Source organism: Periplaneta americana, chromosome 2 (genome assembly GCF_040183065.1).
Source record: "Periplaneta americana isolate PAMFEO1 chromosome 2, P.americana_PAMFEO1_priV1, whole genome shotgun sequence".
NCBI lineage: Eukaryota > Metazoa > Arthropoda > Insecta > Blattodea > Blattidae > Periplaneta > Periplaneta americana.
Genome location: NC_091118.1, coordinates 85,422,747 through 85,440,529, shown reverse-complemented (window position 1 = coordinate 85,440,529; position 17,783 = coordinate 85,422,747). Strand labels below are relative to the sequence as shown.

At 32.8% G+C, this 17,783-nt stretch overlaps 1 protein-coding gene across 2 annotated transcripts in view; it reads right to left on the bottom strand.

Annotated features, from left to right (window-relative positions):
• The window catches only part of LOC138694382 (breast cancer anti-estrogen resistance protein 3 homolog), a 922,749-nt gene that overhangs the window by 887,876 nt on the left and 17,090 nt on the right, over positions 1–17,783 (bottom strand). For both annotated transcript variants that reach the window (XM_069818063.1, XM_069818065.1), the window contains exon 2: positions 12,398–12,911. In XM_069818063.1, the coding sequence (XP_069674164.1) occupies positions 12,398–12,440 (43 nt within the window). In that variant the 5' untranslated portion in view covers positions 12,441–12,911. The remainder of the gene's footprint in view (positions 1–12,397; positions 12,912–17,783) is intronic.

The window sequence follows — 17,783 nt, the reverse complement described above, 5'->3', positions numbered from 1 at the left end:
TCTAATTATTGTGTCTCATTGCATTAACATTTAAAACTATTTTTACACATTTACAGTTTAAGAAGTTTCATTTCTACCGCGCGTACAAGTTTCAAACTATGCACTCAATATATTAGATGATATTATTATTATTATTATTATTATTATTATTATTATTATTATTATTATTATTATTATTATTATTATTATCATCATCATCATCATAATCATTTTAGTAGGTTATTTTACGACGCTTTTTAGCGTCTGAATGAAATGAAGGTGATAATGCCGGTGAAATCAGTCCGGGGTCCAGCACCGAAAGTTACCCAGCATTTGCTCATATTGGGTGAGGGGAAAATCCCGGAAAAAGACTCAACCAAGTAACTTGCTCCGATCGGGAATCGAGCCCACCTGCTTTAGCGACCAGACGTGCTAACGTTACTCCACACTATCATCATCATCATCATCATCATTATAAGTTTAATTTAAATATTATTTGACGATAACGTCTACACTGCGTTGAACATTTCTTGAGACTTGACGTGATTAGCTACAATAATTCTGTATTAACATAATACTGCAGTGGTTTCTTGACACCAAGTTTGGGCACGAGTTATACTGTGCATTGTGAGGTTCTCGCTGTCACGGCAAATTAGCAAAGCAACCATTTACCACTGAACCCGCCGGGATTTATTTTATGACTCACTTTAAACATTTCTAGTAGACTTTAATTTTGACATTAATGAAGAGACACCACTAAATTTCTACCCGAATTTTCTTATTCATGGAGATGTTTGTTTTCGTAGGTAATGTACTATAAACCTACTGCACGGAATCCACAAAAAGACATTATGAAAGTCAGAGTTTCTTACATCAAGAGAGAGACGTGGGAGAGGGAAGAAAAAGAGAGAAAAGGTTCTATTTACAAAGATATCCATTTCTTGCATTCTTGCATGTTTTAATCAGAATGAAACGTGACGGAGATATGTAAATGGAAATGACGACGTGCGCGTTCGCAAATGAAGACGAAAGTCAGCAGATTCTCACGATCACGTCAGATAATGTCTTACCTGTCCGCGCTGTTACGCTGAAAGTTGAGGAAGTTACGCAATATTCAAAGCCACCCATAGTGCTATAATCAAAGACCTTATGCGTGGCCCTCAAACACTTAAGATGAATGATCAGCGCATTGGTTTTTCATGATAGAGTAGACTCAGTAGACTATAGCCCAGCGGTGACCAAAACTCGAACTGCAGTGACTGCATGCTACAGACAGCCCATGAAGTCAAGGAAACAGAGGAAAGATACTTGGCATGAAAACTACAACCAGTGATGGTTCCTGTACTAACATCTTGATCAATCCCGATAAAAATCTCCAGCTTTGCTGTATCAGTAATGTCACTGCTGTCATCAAGAGCCAGTGAATAATATACGATTTTTCTTGCTTCTTTTTTTAACCTTAATTTTTCTCCCGATACTTGGTCGAGAAATTTGTAGTTTTTCAAAATTAAAAACTTCTTATGGACAAGTGATTTAAGCTATTTTAATCATTACTCTTGTGAGAAATTCTGTCCTATTAAAAGGCTTTAAAGCTCGAGATATTTCAAATCCCATTAGGTAGGTGACTTCCTTACATTTATTTATGTCATCTTTCTCTTCCTGGCTATGATTTAAGACCTGTCAATTTCTGGCGTTTAAAAGTTCGTTGGCACATAATATTGAATCAGTTTTTACAAAATATTATTATTCAATGAATAACTGGTAAACAGTTATCCTTATCTAAAGATTAAGAAGATTAAAATTAAGATAAAACCTAATAATTTTATCCTTCTAAGGAGAAGATATAAAAATATCAATATTCATGCACGTACAGAAGAATTATAGAAACACATATACTTAGTGGTCAATAATAATAATAATAATAATAATAATAATAATAATAATAATAATAATAATAATATTCAGCGTTGCAATTAATGTTTCTATATACTCCTAATTGAACCGTTGAAGAAAGTAAACATATTACATTTTGGCTGTCAGAACAACAAAGAAGTCGTCGTCCTCATTCTTTACGAAACCACCTCTTACTGCTTGTAGGGACAGAATTTGTAGAGCGACATGATATCGCCACTGCTTGCCTTCAGTACGTGAATGAAACAAACAGCAATGTACAGGAAACTCCTCGTACCCGTTTGAATGTCTGTGATTACACGATGTAATCACGAAACCCGCTTTGGTCACCGCTGCATTGCTGCGAATATGTATAGGCCTACAGAAACTCTATAATTTCTCGTTGTATATTCGTTTCTATTACCACTACCTTTCATGTTTTAGTTTTCTATACACACAATATGTAATCAATACATGAAATTGAACTTCGTTCAGTAATCAAATCATATGTCGAATCTATGACAGACTATGACTAAAATTTTATTGTTGTATTTTTTTTTATATTATCCAATTTAATAAACCCTATTTCGCACTGAGGTATATTAGGGTTATAGTTGGCATAAAAATATTTTATAACCAATAAACAATAGTAAAGTGATAACATAAAATAGTGGTCACAGTTACAATTCACATGAATTATGTAGAAGTATGCACATTAGTGAAAGAATGGCTCCTGTTAAAGATTAATGAGATGTTTGAGGAATATCAATATAAAAGGTATACAAGAATGTCTAACCGTTTCAGAGTAAATCCCAATCTTAAAAAGATAATCAATAGTAGATTAATAAAACAAAGTTTCGCTTTCACTTTCAAATTAATACTTAATTCATGAGCAATGAAACAGTTAAGAGTAATAAATAGATATTACAAACAATGATTTACGGTTACAAGTTACCTACCTGATTCAGGAACAATTACAATAATTAAAATATAACACAAGTAATAACTTACAACTAACGAATACCGAAATTCTTGAAAGGCAATATATAATGGTAGGGGCAATACAAAAGATCTAAAAACAAATGTAAACAGTACAGTAAAGGAATAGTAGAAAAAATGACTTAAGAATACAAATTAAACACATTCTTTTTAAAGCAATAGGTAACAACAAAGAGATACTAATAACAATACACTGACTGTAGTTACAGATTAAACACATTGTTTTAAAAACAAACACGCAAAGGATTAATAGCTATTTTCAGGAATCATTCAAAGGGACCATGACTGTAATTCACATCTTCTTGACGTTACTTCGTACCGGTATATTATTTTGTGTTTCAATCTATTTCAATTTGTTATTTTTCACTGTAACAACAAAAATATGTTTCATAAAGCCTCAAGGCATTTCTCTAAACTTATTATATCTCGGTACTCTTTGTCAATGGCAACCTGTAATGGTTATAGGAAGAAATATCTATATTAATAATAAATCTGCAGCCGAAATTTTTCTGGTAATTTTCGATTTTCCAAAAATAATTGGTCCTAACATATATAATTAACCACCCTGAAACCGAAAATCGCTTTTTTGAAATTTTTGTTTGTATGTCTGTCTGTCTGTATGTATGTTTGTTACCTTTTCACGCGATAATCGCTGAACGGATTTCGATCAAAATTGGAATATATATTAAGTTCGTTGTAACTTAGATTTTAAGCTATGACATTCAAAATACATTATTTAAAAGGGGGGTTATAAGGGGGCCTGAATTAAATAAATCGAAATATCTCGCTTATTATTGATTTTTGTGAAAAATATCACATAACAAAAGTTTCTTTAAAAATAATTCGCGATAAGTTTTATTCCTTGAACAATTTTGATAGGACTTATATTTAATGAGGTAAATGAGTTTTAAAATGAAAATAACTGCCATCTAAGGCCGTGTAATGAATTAAAAAACAAAATGACTTCGTCTATAAGGGGCCTTAGACAGCAACAATCGAAAGCTATGAAAAATACCCTACAGAGAATGTTTCTGTGTTTGTATGAAGTAATATCGGAAGCTAAATTAACCGATTTGTATAATTAACTATTATTTCACCATTGGAAAGTGCAGTTTCTCTAGATGGACATAATGCTATAATGTTATTACAGTAACTCCTGATATAATATAATATATAATATAATATATAATATAATGTAATATAATATAATATACTATAATATAGTTTTATTTGAAGGGTTCACAACCATAGTGGGCCAAGCGCCATTTACTGAATACGTAGAAAACAAGGGTTAAAATTAAGTTATTACCATAATTCAATGGAAACCTATAACAAGTAAAATAAAATATACACATTAAATCTAAATGATGTCAATCTTCATTAAACTATGGTTGCATGTAATAAAAATTAAGAAACAGGTTAAAGGAATTGTCATTGCACACAATGAGTGTCTCTGGACCAAAATGATCGCATTTTAATTATTTGGATGCAATTTAAATTAAGTAACATATTAAACGATTTATCCTTCTATCAAACACGAATGTTCCCTGGATCAAACGTCCTATTTTAATTATGTAATTACTTTATATTTATTTGTAACGGGTGCAGCGGAGCGCACGGGTACAGCTAGTATATAAATAAAAATAACAGTTATTAAACACATTATTTTAAAAGAAATAAATAGCTATATTAAGATATGACTTGAAACGTACGAATTAAATGCATTATTTACTAACAACAATTGGCAATAAGGAGGTATTACAAGAAATGGCTCAAAATTGGAAATTAAATACATAATTTAAATAAATAAATAAATAAAAAATCAATAATACAATAGTATGCGAAATTGAAGAATTACAGTTGTAATTTCATCCATACTTAATGCATCTTTAATCTGAGGAGAGATAATACAATTATTATAATAACTAGCCGTACCCGTGCGCTCCGCTGCACCTGTTAGAAATAAATATAAAGTAATTACATAATTAAAATAGGACGTTTGATCCAAGGAACATTCGTGTTTGTTAGAAGGATAAATCGTTTAATATGTTACTTAATTGAAATTGTATTTAAATAATTAAAATGCGATCATTTTGGTCTAGAGAGCACTCATTTGGTGCAATGACAATTCCTTTAACATGTTTCTTATTTGTTATTACATGCAACCATAGTTTAATGAAAATTGACATATCATTTAGTTTTAATGTGTAAACTTTATATTACTTCCTATAAGTTTCCATTGAATTATGGTAATAACTTAATTTTAACCATTGTTTTCTACCTCTTCAGTAAATGGCGCTTGGCTCACTATGGTTCTGAACCCTTCAAATAACTTAAATAGTGATACAGCATAAACAGTGATATGTAATTATATTTCCTTCTTTCGAAAATGTAAGAATTCACGATCTCCTATGTACCATTGTCATGGAATGACTAAATGTGATTTTTCGTCCTACTCAAAAATTTTATATTTTGCACATAGGAATTACTGCAGGAACAACAACGCTACAATCTGAGGCGGCGGTGAAAATGTATTGTTTTGTTATTTTAAAAGTCTATCAGTCCTATCAAAATGTTGCATAGAATAAAACTTATCGGAAATAATTTTTAAAGAAACTTTTGTTACGTAAAATTTTTCACAAAAAAGCAATAATAAGAGAGATATTTCGATTTAATTCAGGCCCCGTTAAATGAAGTATTTTGAATGCCATATAGCCTAAAATCTAAATTACAACGAACTTAATTTATATTTCAATTTTCATCGAAATCCGTTTAGCCATTATCGCGTGAAAAGGTAACAAACATCCAGGCAGACAGACAGACAGACAGACAGATAGACAGATAGACAGACAGACAAAATTTTCAAAAAAGCGATTTTCGGTCTCAGGATGAATAATTATACATGTTAACACCAATTATTTTTGGAAAAGCGAAAATTACCAGAAAATTTTCGGTTACATATTTATTATTAATATATATTATATTATATTACATTATATAAAAAGTGCGTTGATAACGGATGTACTCCGATAAGTAAGTTTTTAATTTGTTGTGGGGGCTCTTGAATCTCAGAAGCAACAACTTTTACAACAGCGCAACATAATCTGCTTGGCTCATTACCCATTTTTTTTGCATTGCATTTATTGCATATATAGCCTATTTTATGTATTTTAACACGATTCAATTGAGCATAGTTAAAATTTGAATTATGAAATAATGGATTGCTATGTTAACGTACTATTACTGCATACTAAATCAATACACTCTCGTTGTTCGTTAATTCTCTGACATTAAAATGAATGTGTACATAAATATTATTTTAAGAAATACAGAAAACGAATGTACAAAATAGCCTTCAAATTTTCTGTGCGTAAGAAGCTATTTTAATCTTACCTGTCCTCGATTTACTCAGAAGTTACTGTAATAACATTATAGCATTATGTCCATGTAGAGAAACTACACTTTCCAATGGTGAAATAATAATTAATTATACAAATCGGTTAATTTAGCTTCCGATATTACTTCAACAAACACAGAAACATTCTCTGTAGGCTATGTTTAATAGCTTTCGACTGTTGCTGTCCAAGGCCCCTTATAGACGAAGTCATTGTTATTTCATTGCACCGTCTTAGATGGCGTTATTTTAATTTTAAAACTCATTTACCTCATTAAATATCAGTCCTATCAAAATTTTGTAAAGAATAAAACTTATCGGAAATCAATTTTAAAGAAACTTTTGTTATGTAATATTTTTTACAAAAATCAATAATAAGCGAGATATTTCGATTTGTTTAATTCAGGCCCCCTTATAACCCCCCTTTTAAGTAAAGTATGTTGAATGTCATATAGCCTAAAATCTAAGTTACAACGAACTTAATTTATATTCCAATTTTCATATAAATCGGTTCAGCCATTATCGCGTGAAAAGGTAACAAACATCCAGACAGACATACAAACAAAAATTTCAAAAATGCGATTTTCGGTTTCAGGGTGGTTAATTATATATGTTAGGACCAATTATTTTTGGAAAATCGAAAATTACCAAAAAAATTTCGGCTACAGATTTATTATTAGTATAGATGTATGATAGTAACAGGAACAACATAAATATTGAACATTAAATCGTTTAGTACTTGTCAATTTTAAGATGGTTTCAGTAAGAACTATTATTATACTATTATGATGGTTCTCTATATCCCGATCTGGAATTCTTGCCTCAGATATTTCTTCCGCCATATGACGTCGTTGAGAAATTCTACTCATCTGGCAACTGAAGCAAGTAAAATAAAAAAAAAATTAGAGAACTGATGTTGGAACTTAGGTCAGTGTTCGGATATGTCTCATGAATATGGGATGAACAGAAAGTATTGCCAACGATGATCAACGAAAGCCTCCACAACCTTCACAACAAGATCCCTGACCCGGTCTACATCGCACTTCCTGAGAAAGGAGACTTCGCCTTGGGCCGGTTTATTTGAATCGATTACAGGTAGTCTATGAACATGTAGCAAAGGTAGACTGGTTCACGTATTTCCGGATGCCTCTTTATAATACCAGATAAAATTAACTTGGTGGAAGCTATGAACTACGCAATGTTCGCAAAGATCTCGATGCGGCTTTGATGTTCCGTTTGATATTTGACTTATTCAACGACGCTGTGTGAAATGCAAGCCGATCTATCTATGAGTTGCTTTCTAGTAACCTATACGTATATGATTATATTATATTATATTATATTATATTATATTATATTATATTATACTAAAGTCATGAGTATTATACAAATACTATGTACAATCATAATAAAAACAAAACAGAGTGAATAAAAGTTATATTAGAAACATAAGTTATTAACAGAGGACTCAAAGTTTTCATTAATACTATAAAAGAGATATTAATCATCCCGCGTTTTAAAACATTCTTAAATGTGCTATAGTTAACAGTGTGTGCAGATTTATGTAATCTATTAAACATAGATACTGCCATAGACATAGACCTAAATATTTTTTTTAGTGGTTTCCAGCCTAACATTAGATTGAGACAAGTGAAAAGTGTATCTTGTATTATAATTATGATGATCTGATCTGTGATAATAATTTGCTAAATTTTTCTTTACCTTCAGCAAAGATTGATAACAGTCAGAATAGCCTCATTTATAAATAATGGCTTGCAGTGCGCATCATAAGCAGAACCAGTTAAAATTCGTAAAGCTTTTTTTTTTTTTTTTTTTTGTAGAAGAAGAACATTAGATACACTATAACTATTTCCCCATACAGAAATACCATAGATTATTATACTATTGACGAAATGAGTGCGAAGATCCGCCATGGGATTACCTGACGATCATCTTAGAGTTTGGAAAACTCAGAAAAATTCCTATTAGGTGACCAGTAAGGTTCGGATAAAGTAGCTGTATCAGGATAGCCATCCTTGGTCCGTGCGTTTTATTTACAAACATTAACTAGTTGTCACGTATTCCCCAGCCGACAGTAGTGACGACGTAATATATGGAGTTCTTATCTGCTGTACTATTCATTTACTGATATTTTAGCTCGTGGGTGGAGAGCGCTTTTCCCAGCAGGTAGATTTTTAGCTAGTGGAAGGGGGTAGTGTTTGTTTAGACTGAAGCAAGTCAAGGCCCTATCCTATACAATTATCCTGATAAAGCTATTTTATCCGAATCTTAATGATCAAGCTAAGCAGGAAGTTCAAGCGCAGCAAGAGGTCCTCTCGTTTTCCCTACTCTACGCCGGTGACGGTTTCTATATTGTTATATGTCAAATGATACAGCCCTTATGGAAAGCACGAAACTAATTATAGTATGTGCAAAAACAAACTACTGAAAATGGATATTGCGCATTTATGTAGCTAGTAGTACTCAAACTGCAGCCAAGTAAAGCGCTTTAACAAATTGAAAGATAAACATATGTCTGTATGGCAAAATTCCATATTCAGTGACGTTTTTTAAATTATAGGCTATAACTTAAAGCTCACGTTCACAATGATTTCCATTTATTTTCTATACAGCATTTATAACATTCACGTAAAAGAACAGAATAGTTAAATTTGATTCTTTTTCCAAATTGATACACAATTTTAATTTTTTGTATGTAGAAACATCCTTGCTACAACTTAAATTCGATATCAGTTTTTGAAAAGAAAAAGGGATACAAGTTTTGAAAAAAAAAAATACCAGAATGCAGTAATTCTATGAAATGGATATACAGTATAATCTCAGCCATTTTTAAAGATACATTAAAAATTGATATGCCATTTTACTACTAACAGCACGTTCTTTAAAATGTCTGTAGCACAATTTTTTATATTGGCTTCCAAAATTTTAAGATAAACAATTAGTCTACATTTTAATATGGACGCATATTTTTGAAATGAAACAAATTAACAAATTTCTATTACACAGAGAAGCTTCCTAATAGCAAGGAAGATGTGTGTACCGAATAGGCAAGTAGCATTAAAATTTCTTAAGATATAATATAGCCTTCCATATGGAATAAAGCAAAGAATTAAAGTTACGGGAAGTTGTAATAAAGTTCAGCGTCGTTTAAAAAGTCTGTATATCAGAGCTTTAAAAATGGCGTTACAGCAGCTGAAATGGCCACAAATGTGCATTAAACTTTATGTAACATATTTTTTCCACATCAAAGTGTATTTTAAAGAAATAAAAAACATTTTTAAAAATACTTGTTTTTCATCATAAACATCCTCACCCCGTTTCGTAAATTTTCAAGCATGTTTCCAAATAGAGGTTGCAGCAGGTGATAGAAAGTCAATAACTTTATCCACAATATTACTGTCAGTGGATTCTCTATAAAGGCTGACTCCTTTAACATAACTCACACATAGGCATCGGGTGGTGTAAGATCAGGTGAATGCGACAGATAAGGAAAATGCGTCCAAAGCGAGTGTGTTTGTGGCTCTATGGCTGGAGAGAACGCTTTCTGCACGGCTTTTAAAACATTTCACGAAAGCCATCTGGAACATGTTTAAAAGTTGGGTCATTTGTACACGTCCAAGTCCGTATGAACGGAAATGATACTCAACAAGGAAGACATTTTCTTCTGTTGTGAGAACCATAATTGCAGCATTAAGCCACTGAATCTATAAGTTAATATTAAATAGGGCCTATAATATTCTGGTCGATAAATATTTCGTTCCAGAATTTAGGCAAACATGCGCAATAGCAGACTGATAACTTCAGTAGTCTACTCTTTGTTTTGGCGAATACTATTAAATTTTATAGACGATCATAAACAAGCTTGAAAATAAATTTCATTCCATAGGCCTAACAGTTAAAGAAAGACAAACCCGAAGCAGTACTTCACTCTAATATTGGCAACCGTCATATTTACATTTGGTTTATAATTATTTTCATTAAGAAGTAAATCTCTATATTAACCTAGCTGTTGAGTTTTTACACGAATACTTAAAATTGTTCTCATCCACAATTATTAAAAATTCATCGACGTCTTCAAGACTTCAAAATTGCTAGGATCTGATTTTTATTTAACTCGTCTGAGTATCAGAGTTTGGTGCAGTCTCACACACCTGTAGCGAAGTTTGTTCGCGAGGCAGGAAACTTGGAGAGAAACGATTCCCAACAATTCTATTAAGTTACCTACAGGCCGCAAGTTCACTACACTATACTACTGACTAATTCCTTTTCGAAAGAATTCTAAGCTTTTAAACAATCTTAAAATGAATTATCTCATAATATGAGTACGTCCAATCTGAACATGATAACCCTAAATTAGAAGGGAAAACATGACAACCCCTAGACCAGTTATTCTCAATCTGGGGGCTACGACCTTCTGGAGATCAAAAAAAGTAGATAAAGGAGGCCGTGAACAAAATAATAATGATGATGATGATGATGATGATGATGATGATGATAATAATAATAACGCTATTTTGCGTTAAATAAAAGCATTATTACATTGTTTTCCTTTTTAATTGATATATTTCACATTACCACGTTCTATATTCTAATGTACGCCTTTAGCCAGGGGGCTCCACTACAATAAAGTGAGGAAAAGGACCTCGTCGTAAATATTATACATATAGTATAAAAATAAATAAATAAACATTGACGTAGACAACCCACAAATACATGGTATATTGAAGATCGTTATAATATGTGACCCGTTGCGCGAAATGGGACCTAAAGTCGTGAAAGGAAATTTTACAGGAGAACAAAATAACGAATTTGCGGTATAAAAACTGTATTTCTATGTTTTGACATCTTGCGCTACCTGTAGGCTTTTTTTACATACTAAACTAGGACATAGTTGTATACAGTGCTTCTTAAATACTTAAATCTTTCTTATAGTTGCTAAGGAAACAAATGAAAATTTTAATTTGCATTTTTCTCGAAAAGTACATAATGTAATATCAATAGCCTATTCAATAAGTAATATATTAAAAACTATAGCTCCTAGAACCACGAATTTTTTTTAAATTCTCAGTATTTCATCCTCTTTTTGAAACCACAAAAAAAAAAAAAAAAAAAAAAATCCGACTATAGATCCCATTTCCTGCAACTAGTCACAGATTTTATTTTAAAATACAAAGAAAATACTCCTCTACAACTTTTCATAAATAGGACACTTTTTTCAATTTAATTACAATTTAACTTAATCTTGACTTTCCTATAAGTATGAGCAGGAAATCAACTTCATAACGTATTGACCGACAGACCAGTTCCATCACGAGCATGAAATATTGGCAGGAGACATCACCAAATGAGAGTGACCACAAAATTCTTACAAATAATTGAATTCATGAAGTACCGGTAATGCACTATCACAGCTACAAAATTATATGATGTATTTTTGTACACACTGAAATAAATCATAATATGAAATGTAAGGATTGCAAGGTGACTGTGTTTAGAAGACTTTCAGTTTTCTAACCCAAAACTCATGATTAATAATTTCTCCTTGTCTCTCCATCTTAATAATTTAAATTACGGTATCTGTAAATTTAACTTTACTTTCTGGTCATTTATCTGTGATAGAATGTTGAATTTAGAGATCTCTAGTTTGACTTATTTCTTGTTTGTCTGAAACCAAACGCACTCTTTTGATTTTATTCAAATCAATCCGAGGCGGTTTCAAGTTTTAATGTTGAATGTATGATTGTTTTTTTTTTTCTCAATATTGTGGCCGAATGTAAAATAATTAAATTTAAAGGTGTGTAATTTTTTTGGCAACGTTTCTTTCGATTTAATTATTCTGGAGCCGCAGAACAATTTACAGTTTCCATCCTTCCAATCGTAGGGAAACTATAAGTAGTTCCGAAAAATTGACGAAGGTGTTCTTTAACGACTCTAACAGAGTGACGTCTGAAATTTCAGATTATTGAAAATTCAACAAAAGTAGTAGGCTACAAATTATTCCGTTAATAGAAAATGTTTAAATTAGTAAATCGTTATGACATTGATTTCAGTTCTGAAATAAACGCTGAATAAATTGAACTACTGCACGATATTTGTACATAAAAGAGAACTTACTTTGACTCCTTTTCTTCTTCAATTTACTGCCACTCTTTCCCATGTTTGATGTTTCTCTGCAAATGACTCCAAACTATTTGGTACACAATGATACCACATTCAACATTTCAGCCACGTTGTTTGGAGCTAATTCTTGTGATGACGTCGATAGATGATGTCACTGAAACTGTTGCTCAAGAAACCAGTAAGAGGCGAAGAATTTCACAGTTCTTAAAGAAAAATGATCGAACTGAATCTTGTAATATCGTGAGAGAAAACCATCACTCAACTTTAAGCAACTGTTCTGTCCACCGACAGCCACATACTGTATGTTACACGATCACGCTAACTCGCCAACTTCCACGATCAGGTTTCCTGCATTAATTCGTAATTCATGTGTCACATCAGCAGCTTCGTAATTCATGCACAAACACGCACTCCTCGCGCAGAAACAGGTACAGAGAAAGTTTTAGGTTATAAACAGTTTAGTTTTTTCTACCGTAAACGATTTCGTCTTCGCCAATGATGTGGAATACTGAAACAGCAAATGTACATAGGGAATAAGACTTCATCACAATACATTTATCTTTTCCTTACAATACTTTGTGCTAATAAGTATGAAATGCGTACATACAAGAGATATACACCCAGTCACTCTTTTTGGGGAGGGGGGGACAAACCCAGATCATATACGCCACTCCATGTTAAGATCACATTTGCTAACTTATGTATTTCCTCTATCGCCATTAATGATATTCGTAATTACTTCTTTACATATCAATAGAGCTATATCTACAAAGATGGGGAAAATAAAATTAGTAATATGAGTACAATCCACAAGCAACTAGTGCTATTAAAATAACAGGGGGCATATATATATACTGTATATATAGAACAAATGTAGAAAGAAAGAACTTAATTATTTTCTATTGCACTTAAAGAAATAGTACTAGGTGAACTGACATTTTTCTTAAGAGGAAATCGCTACAAACTGGGTAAATAAAAAAAAAAACACTAGTACTCGTAGCTATTTCACTTAATCACTGGAAAAAAAAATTATTTAAATAATCACAAAGCTCATTCAGTTCACCATTCATTCGTTCATCCAATAATTCACTTCGCCAGGTTCACCATCGAGAGTTCCTATCTCACCATCTCTATCTTGACTTAGGCCTATGTTTGTATTTCGTGGGCTTATAGAAAAAAATGATTTCATTGATTTTCTATGCAGTTACCAACTTTTTCTAGGAAGCCAACGACTTCCAAATGAAGAATTACATTTTTTCAAGGCCCTAAACAATTCTTTTTGTAAAAATATTTTATATTTAATAATCATATTTGGCCATAAACTATCAAAATTGATAATACTGCGTTCTGAAAACATTACTTATAATGTGGCTTACTTTATATCACAAATTCCTGAAAAAAAAAACTGTAGCATATATTAGGTATACACTAAAAGATGCCATGTTTTAAATTTTAAAGCTAGTTTGGTTGTAAGAGGACTCTTAATATCTTCAGAAGATATTGTCATCATTATCATCATTTTATTAGTCGATTATTTAACGACGCTATATCAACTGAAGAAATTCACAAACTACTAGGGGAAAACACGGGAATTTTACTTGAAGAAAGTAAAGTGATAGGTTTGGAAGTAAATCCCGAAAAGACAAAGTATATGACCAGAATATTGTATGAAATTAATGGAAATATAAAAACTGGAAATTTTCCTTTCAAGAAGTGGTAAAATTCATATATACGGGTATTGGAGCAACAGTAACAAATATAAGTGACACTCAGGAAAATAAACGCAGAATAAATATCGGATGTGCCTATTATTATTCGGTTGAGAAGCTTTTGTCGTCCAGCCTGCTCTCAAAAAGCTGAAAATTAGAATTTATAAAACAGATACATTACCGGTTGTTCTGTGTGGTTGTGAAACTTGTACTCTCACTTGAAAGAGGAACAGAAGTTAAGGGTGTTTGAGAATAAGGTGCTTAGGAAAATATTTGGGGGTAAGAGGAATGACGTTACAGGAGAATGGAGAAAGTTACACAATGCAAAACTGCACGCATTGTATTCTCCACCTGACATAATCAGGAACATTAAATCCAGACGTATGAGATGAGGAGGGCATGTAGCACGTATGGGCGAATCCAGAAATGCATATAGTGTGTTAGTTGAGAGACCGGAGGGAATGGGATTACCTAATAATCGCGTTACAAGTGGGAAAACCTCGCGGGGGGGGGGCCAAACAGGTAATCAGCACTAGAATGAACCCAATCCACGCCCGAGGGCAGCTCCGGATCACTAGGCAAAGGCACTACCGTCTCTTTCTTCCCACTACCAACATAAAACTCCATTACTATTGAGGGTCGAACATATATTCAGAGAGTAAATAATCACAGCAGGAATATTTTTAAGTTAGCAGCGGTGTTAGTCAGCTAAGATTCGAAATCACACTAACATGCTAACAAATCTTCATGAGGAAAACAAACTCAGCCAGTAGTCGATTTTCCTGGAATAGCAAGGACGTTGCTTGCATACGTAAACTAGTAACACGGAAAGAAGGTCACTGCAAAAATGTTATAATTGAATCGTTTCTTCCGCGCTACTGCGAAAAGTATAGGTAAACCTATGGTGGGCTTACAGATCCACTAACAGTGTAGTTTCTTTACTATGTGGATGTGGTTGACATTACGTGAAGGAAACTTTAAATAAGAAGTTACACTCAAGAGACATAGTCTAACAGTTTTATGTTGGAGGGAAATATCACCATCATCATCATCATCATCATCATCATCATCAGCAGCAGCAGCACCACCACCACCACCACAACCATAATCCTCGTCTGCATTTGATCAAAGTCTGAACTGTTTCGACCATGTGAACGAGTGCCAACCAACATTATAAAGTCACGAAATAGAACACTCTGCTTATGTGGTCAGTAAGGCGCAAGTGTTTTGCTTGTGACAAAAAAAAACACACACACACAAGACAAGGGATAGGCCTATACGCCTCGTTCTTATAAAACGTAATACATTTGAATTTGTTGCCAGGAATACCGCTTAACCAAAGTGAAAGCCGTATTAAGTACGACTGTGGATGTATTCGGTTTTGTACGGCTGCTCGCCGTTTTGTTTTATCCCACCGCCACTTGTTTCATCTGATTGTCTCGGAGGATGAAGCCTTTTTTTCTCTTTCCTTCATTCCACGCTTTCTTGGTATCCTTCTTTCGTTACCTGGTGATATCCACATATAAAATTGTCTTTGCAATTTTCCTCTATCGTAACATGACGAAATCATGAAACAACTGTTATCACTTCGTAACACACAATACATCTACTGTACCTCCTGTAACGACATTATCACACTTTCCAATGTAATTTTCCAAGAACCAGATTAATTTAAGATGTCAACATATACGTGACCTTGAGAAGTAGTATCTGTGCATTCAGGTGAGTTCCCTACCCCACCCCACTCTTTATAGTTAGTTCTTACATACGTATAGCCACGGGTTGGAGATGTCTATTTTACGATAATAAATGACCTGCGAAAAAGGGAGGATGCTACTTTGAGAATATATGCAAGCATCTTGTGTAAGAGATGTTGGGGATATCACAAGTATCGTTGTATTTAAAAGACTGATGAATTCATTGTCGCATGTATCACATAGCTAGATTCCTCTGGAAGGAGAAGTGGGGAGGACAAGGTCGTGCAGACGTGACACGTCTTCAAGCTGCGTGAAGGCACTAAACACATGCCGTGTGTTATGTCATGATAGTCGCGAAGTCCGGGGCAATAGCATATTAACTCCACTGTAAGTGTTATACTGAGGAACAAACAACACTGGATCTTCCTGCAAGAACGAAGATAATAATGATAAACATTAAGTTTACTACAATATTGAGAAATGCTATGGTCAAAATTTTTACAGTGATCATTGATTCAATATCATACTGACTTTTATTTATTATCATATTTAGTTTACTATTTTTTAATTAACGATCTGTTAAACATTTTAGCAATCACAAGATGTAAGTATAGACGATGAAATATTTAGACTTACTTACAACAGTATAATAAAATTATTGTGTTTAGGAAAATGAAACATTTAAGATATTCACGGCGAACTATTTTATAAAACAATAGGACGGAAGGCTGTGGGCTGAATTATTTTACAAACCAAAGCAGCCTATGATTAATAATTTTGACCTTTATTTCTACTAAGATGAAAACAGAGAATTAATAAGAAGAAAACTTTGACTTCAAGTAAACAATTCTACAGGTGCTTAGCTGTACTATGCTGCATTTGTTTACGCAGAACTGCGTGTGAGTGCGATCACCTGTCGACAGGTGCATAACGCTTCTATGTTGCATATTAGAGCACTTTATTATACAAGCAGAACAATCCCATAGTCAAGGAGACAAACAATTTTGAAAACGGGATCGTGTACAATGACAAGATTATACTGTATATGCAGGTTTGAGATTGGGTGACAGTAAGTTTTCACTATAGTTTCCTATGAAATAAGCAAATATATTAAAAATATAAAGTAAAATAAGTCCTATGTGCATTAATATTTAGGTGAAAATGTATTAAAAATATAAAGTAAAGTAGCTCCTATGTGGATTAATGTTTCGATGAAAATTAATTTATTACAAAAAATATTAAGTAAAGTAAAGTACTATGTAAATTAATGTTGTAATGGAAATAATTAATCAATTAATTTAAAGGTAGAAAGCAATTATAACTAAAACAAATGATGTCCACATGGAGACTCAAACCCTCGAACTTCCAAGTTAAAGACAAGCATTTTAGAGCAGCATTTGGGCCACTAGACTGACAGTGACAACAATGAATTTGAATTAAACTTTCTATATGAAGCAGTGCAGCCTGAATAAACGTTTCAATGAATTCATTTAAAATCCCCTGATGACTACTTCATGCAAGTATTGAAATCACATTTCATTTCTTGGAATATTTCACCATAAAATATGTCGAATCATACTTATATTACAAAGGTAATTATTTATTGTTGGCGTCCAATCCTTGCATCTCGAATTTATGTGCCACTTATTTATTCTTTCTTTGTCAGTAGGAAAATGGTACAATTTGTAGACTCCCTGTCTACAATTTATTATTTGTACAATTTGAAGCCGCACAGCCAACCATTGCGTAAAATTAATAATATAGTTTAATGTTTAATCAAGTTTAATGTTTAAAACGAAAGTGTATGCACATTTCAGGTTTTTTATTTTCCGTATTGTTGTTTTCGCCATACAGACGTCGCGTCACGTCACGTCACTCGCTTGGGAATCAACATGGCGGATTGATCTGCTCGGGGAATATAGTGCTTTATTGCATATCTTTAAGTAGAACATATTATGTGGGTGAGATCACCTG